Source organism: Drosophila nasuta, chromosome 3, assembly GCF_023558535.2.
Source record: "Drosophila nasuta strain 15112-1781.00 chromosome 3, ASM2355853v1, whole genome shotgun sequence".
NCBI classification, from domain to species: Eukaryota; Metazoa; Arthropoda; class Insecta; order Diptera; family Drosophilidae; genus Drosophila; species Drosophila nasuta.
The window spans coordinates 7,381,271-7,386,762 of record NC_083457.1 but is presented as its reverse complement, the minus strand read 5'-3'; the positions used below and the strand labels follow the sequence as shown (position 1 = coordinate 7,386,762).

At 39.8% G+C, this 5,492-nt stretch overlaps 1 protein-coding gene across 3 annotated transcripts; it reads right to left on the bottom strand.

Moving 5' to 3' along the window:
* Positions 1–1,276: 1,276 nt before the first annotated feature.
* LOC132792018 (nucleolar protein dao-5) lies at positions 1,277–5,426 on the bottom strand. Of its 3 annotated transcripts, none has more exons than XM_060801207.1 (4): positions 5,200–5,424; positions 3,572–4,975; positions 2,938–3,090; positions 1,277–1,977 (listed from the first exon to the last, which is right to left on the bottom strand). In XM_060801207.1, the coding sequence occupies exons 1-4, from the start codon at positions 5,296–5,298 to the stop codon at positions 1,825–1,827; spliced, it is 1,809 nt and encodes a 602-aa protein (XP_060657190.1). In that variant the 5' UTR covers positions 5,299–5,424; the 3' UTR covers positions 1,277–1,824. The 3 variants fall into 3 exon arrangements, with proteins under 3 accessions (XP_060657190.1, XP_060657191.1, XP_060657189.1); XM_060801208.1 differs by having other exon boundaries at positions 1,847–2,652; positions 5,200–5,426; XM_060801206.1 differs by lacking the exon at positions 2,938–3,090 and having other exon boundaries at positions 1,847–2,652; positions 5,200–5,422.
* Positions 5,427–5,492: the final 66 nt, after the last annotated feature.

The window sequence follows — 5,492 nt, the reverse complement described above, 5'->3', positions numbered from 1 at the left end:
GATTATATATTATAATGAAAAATGTATGTTTTTTGTTGAACTAATTTTAAAACTTGCACCCCTTCCACCCCTCACGTCCCCCTTTCCTAGTTAACAGTTACGTACATACAAATATCGATGTAGTTAAATATTGTAACGAATCTCTGCTGTATTTTTGTCGCCTCGAATAACCAAATGACACGAAACACGTTGTAAATTGATATGCTGATTACATTTAAAATCTCACATACACAAAAAACATAATGTAGATCGAAATATATATTATAAAATACCTACTAAATTAAATATGAGTGTAAAACAAATTGTGATTATTTAATTATATAATTTATAATTATCTGCTTACGTTTTGCTTTGTTGTTGTGTCATTTGCTGAAACTATAAAACGTACATATAGTTACTATGTATTGCAATATAAACATAAACAAATTGCCCATGCATTATATACAAACTATACATAACAATACATATTAACATATAGAAGCAAAACCACTTGACAATACATTGAATACTAAATGTAAAATTAATATGAAAAATACCAAGAATAAGAACGAAACAAAGTTACAAAAAGTCAAAGAACAAAAAACCAATTCACTCGAATAAAATTAAACATTCAAAATAATTTAAATTAATTGATTCTCATTCTTTTCGTTTGCGGTGAGTATAGCTTGAAAATAGTAAATCACATTGCGATGAAAATTACATATCATTTTTAATTTTTATATTACAAATAAAATTTAATTTTATACCTTTTTATGTATATTTTCAAACTGAAATCTGAGTTACCTTAGAAAAATCTACTTATTCAAGCTTTAAAAATTACTTTATTCGAATAGTCGCAGCCTTGAATAACACAGCTAAAATAACATAGAAAATAAAATTTATTGAAATATTTACAACACATTTGAAAAAATAAATATGAGTAACCAACTCAATCAATTACGCCCCAGAAGAGCTAAGCGACAAAATCAACGTCAAGAACCTGATTTATTCGAGATGCTTTATTGCAGTGATGTAAGCAATAGAAATATTGTAAATAATGCTAATAATGCTGGCGATCCTCGACTCGTAAGTTTCAACTTGTCCAACAATCGTTTTTAAAAAAGTTCCATGAAGACTTCTTTTCCATCTATGTAGGTATTTGGACTGGATCACCGAAAGCCCATTAAAGGGAGTAACAGAAAGAAATTCTACGGCATACCTTTGATTTGCCTAGCGATCATGGGAATTGCCTATGTAATATATCAAGAGTTCCTTGAGGATTGAGAAAAAAAGCAAATTTCGTTTGTTTCATATGTTTATTACAGAATACATAATTCACGTGTTTGCCCTATCATCTAAATTGATAGTTTGTGTTTAAGCAAAAGTTCATCTATAAAATGTTATTTAATGTATATTGAAGTTACTTGACGTAAAATAGAATAAAACATTGTCGTCCAAATGGTTAAGCATGTGATTTTTGATGTTTAGGCGCTGATATTCAACAAGCGGCATCCAAAAACTATTCGAATTAACAAGGTAAAAAAACAAGATTTTTCCATTGAAAATTCAATTGGAACGATGGAGCAAATGTTGTCATTAATGCCTTTTTGCTGAACATAAGGTTCGGTACACAAATTAACCATTAGGTGCTTAAGTAATTAATAACGAAATGACATTCATACAGATGTGTGTAGTAGTTATATGTGTACATATATATTGTATCTGTATAGTTACAATCCAAGAGTTCTGCTTTACACATATATGTATGGTGGTTTGGCATCTTTACAAGCTAATTATTTTAATAAGTTTATTTTTGTTTTGTATATGTTATGTGCTAACATAAATCTAGTCAAATTTTATTGAATTAACGCCCGTGTCAATTTGACCGCCTCGGTAGCTGCCGCGCTTCTTCTTGGTCTTCTCGTGCTTGAACGATTTTCCACGCGTGAATTTCAAATCTTTGTTGGCGCGCTCGCCCCAAGAGCCGGCAGCGTTTTTCTGTATAAAAATTTGTTATATAACAGTTATTTTTGTTTTAAAAATATCTTGTTGATTTGCGTGTGAAGAGTCTGTTGTTTTGCGAGTGTGTTGTATGTGTTTGAATTTCTGTGTTGGGCTCCTTCTTATAGTAAAACACAAAAGCCAACAAAATAAGCTCCAAAAATGTTAACGAATCTATCTATCAAAAATATTGATACCTTATTTCGTTAAACGAATTTTTGGAAATTATTCTTTTGAGTTTTGTGTTCGGTGTCTAATTTAATCTATGCTCTAATTATCAAATGTGATTTTCTTATTTTGCTTGGGCCCCGAGTCAAATGATTTATTGCCAAAGCCGCCTCCACGACCGCCGCCGCCGCGTCCAAATCCACCACGTCCACCTCGATCGCCGCCACCGCCGCGACCACGTCCAAAACCACCGCCGCCGCCACGGCCGCCACCACCACGTCCACGGTCATTGCCACCGCCACGTCCACGGCCGCCGCCTCCGCGACCGCCTCGTCCACCATCAAAGGATTTGTTTTCAAAGCCACCAAAGCTTTTGCGATCTCCAGACTTCTTGAAACCACCTTCGCCATCGCCATTGGTCTCCCATTTGCTTCTATCGGGGCGACCGGCAAATCCGGAGCCGCCGCGTCCGCGACCATTGCTGAACTTCTGGAATCCTCCTTCCTAGAAAGCAAACGCAAGGTTTAACACAAATTAGCCAAATAAGCAATCGAGTCAAATGGCAAACAACAACAATTTGCAAATAACAAAACAGCGAGTGCCACAAATGATTTGAGTTCAGTTTTTTTCTGCGCTTTTTTTTTTTGCTAATTTGTGTGTAACCCCTTGCTCTGCTTACTTCCCAATCCCAAATCCCACCCAACTATTAAATAGAGAGAATGGGGCCCAAAATCACAAACACACACTTCCACACAGCGCTACACACTCAAATGCATTTGTGGCACTCACCTTCGCCTCAAAGGACATGTCTTGAACACGTGAATCTACTTGGATCTCCTCGGTGCGCACTCGCCGGAATGGAGACCGGCGTCGTCCACTGCCATTGCTCTTGCTCAACTGATTGTTGAGTGCGTTATTCGGCGTAGACGTGAAACCGTTTTGCTATCGTGTGATTAATCATTTTAAATTAATTGTCTAGTTACGGCGTTTGAAATACAATTAATTTGATATCTGTTGCAAACTCCTTTTAAATTGTACTCTTTTTAAAAACCAACTTTATGTTATTTTCTATTGAAGTTGCATTCATTGTTCCTAACAGACTAAATCAACAAATGATGCACTTGACTAAATCAACAAATGATGATACACTTACTATTTATATTATTATAAAAACCATGCCAAGTCTTAGAAAAATCAAAAATGTATGATTCACTGGAAATACGTAAATCATTAATCATCTATTCAAAATACTGAATATTTCTACTCAAAAAATTAAATCAGTAACTAGAAAGCTGTTCCCCATTATCACTAAATCATTATTTTAAAGTAGAGAATACCCTAATTACTAATATTTCATCTTGATAAAGATATCACATTTCAATAAGAATAACTAATCCCACAAAATACTGTTTTCAGAAATTACCTGCTGCTCTCCAGATTTCACGAAATTGTTGTACTTCTTGTTGGGCGTTGCACCTTCATCATCGCCACCGCTAAACTTGCGTTTTTGTCCCGCTTTCGGGCCATTGCCATTGGCAACGGGTTTCGCCGCTTCTGCCTCGTCAGAATCGGAATCGGAGTCATCGCTTTCCTCCTTCTTGGCGGCCACGGGCTTCTTCTTGGCTGGCGGCTCATCCTCATCGGATGAGCTGCTGCCCGACGAGCTAGCAGCTGCCTTCTTTGGCGCCGCCTTGGCAGGAGGCTTGGCTGTTTCCTCATCAGAATCAGAATCGTCAGATGAAGAATCTTTCTTTGCAGGTGCTACTGCTGCTTTCTTCACAGCCGGTTTGACGGCGGGTTTTTCATCAGCAGAACTGTCACTATCTTCTGAGGAATCCTCAGAGTCATCTTTAGCTGCGGCTTTCTTGACTGGCGCAGCAGCTGGTTTAGCAGCGGCTTTTTTGGGTGGTTCCTCTTCCTCGGAAGATGAATCCGAAGAGCTTGATGCTGCCTTCTTGGCAGGCGTTGGTTTGACTGGTGCTGCCTTTTTGGGTGCTTCCTCCTCATCCGACGAATCTTCGCTGGAAGATGAGGCAGCAGCCTTCTTGGCTGGTGCAGCCTTCACCGGCGACTTTGGAGCAGCCTTGGCAGGAGCTGCGGGTTTCTTCTGTTCCTCCTCGGAGTCGCTATCATCGCTGCTGCTCGAAGCAGCGGCTTTAGCAGCTGGCTTGGCTGCGGCTGCAGATGGTGACTTCTTAGCTGCTGGCTCATCATCACTGGAACTTTCCTCGCTGCTGGATTCGGCCTTTTTAGCAGGTGTCGGTTTGGCAACTGTCTTCACGGGTGCCGCCTTCTTGGCTGGTGCTTCTTCCTCGGAGGACTCTTCGCTGCTGGAGGATGATGCTGCTTTCTTGGCGGGAGCAGCCTTGACAGCCGTCGCGGCCTTCTTCTGCTCTACTTCCTCATCGGAGCTGCTGTCCTCGCTGCTGGATTCAGCCGCTGCTTTAGCGGGAGCTGCCTTAGCAGGTGCTGCTTTAGCAGGAGCTGGCTTCTTGGCGGGCTCTTCTTCGCTGGAACTGTCTTCGCTGCTGGATGGGGCCGCTTTCTTTGGAGGCGCCGCCGCCTTTACTGGTGTCTTTTTGGCGGGCTGTTGTTCAGCTTCGCTCTCCTCTTCGCTGCTTGATGAATCAGAATCAGTAGCTTTTTTAGCAGCATTGCCGTTGGCCACAGCTGCTTTCTTTTGCGACTGAGCTGCAGTATCATCTTCACTGTCATCACTGTCGCTTTCGGTGCCTGCGCTCTTGACGGGCGGAATCTTTATTGCATTTTTGCTTTGATAAAATGACAATATCTCTGATAGTTTTGGCGTATTTTTACCCACAGGCGGCTATAAATATATTAATTGAAAAAAAAAAACGAAAGTTATTGGTTAATGAAAACACGTGTTTTTAGACATGCGGCATTTTACAATTTGTGAAGACACATTCATCTTATGCGGCTTTTGGAGCCTCACACAATTTATCGATTACATGTGCAGCAAGTTTGCCGACACAATCCCCCCCAAATTGATTGCAGTCGCAAAAAAAAAAAACAAACAGAATTGCAACTTACCGCATTGACTTTTTGTTCAAACACACGAGCTAAGTTTTTGTCCTTGGTTTTGAGATATTCGTGCACAATGGCATCACTTAGTTTCTGCAATTCCGCCATATTTTTTCACTTATGGTTTTTTGTAATTTTTTTATTTTTAAACAACAAAAAACACTTGCAACGCGACACAAACTCGTTGCACTCGCAGAAAAGGGAATGAATTTGGGCAACGCACACACACGTGTTATTTCGATAAGTATTCGATACCCGCTTGCCGCTGTCATGTGAATGTCAGATGCTCATCGCTAGCCAGT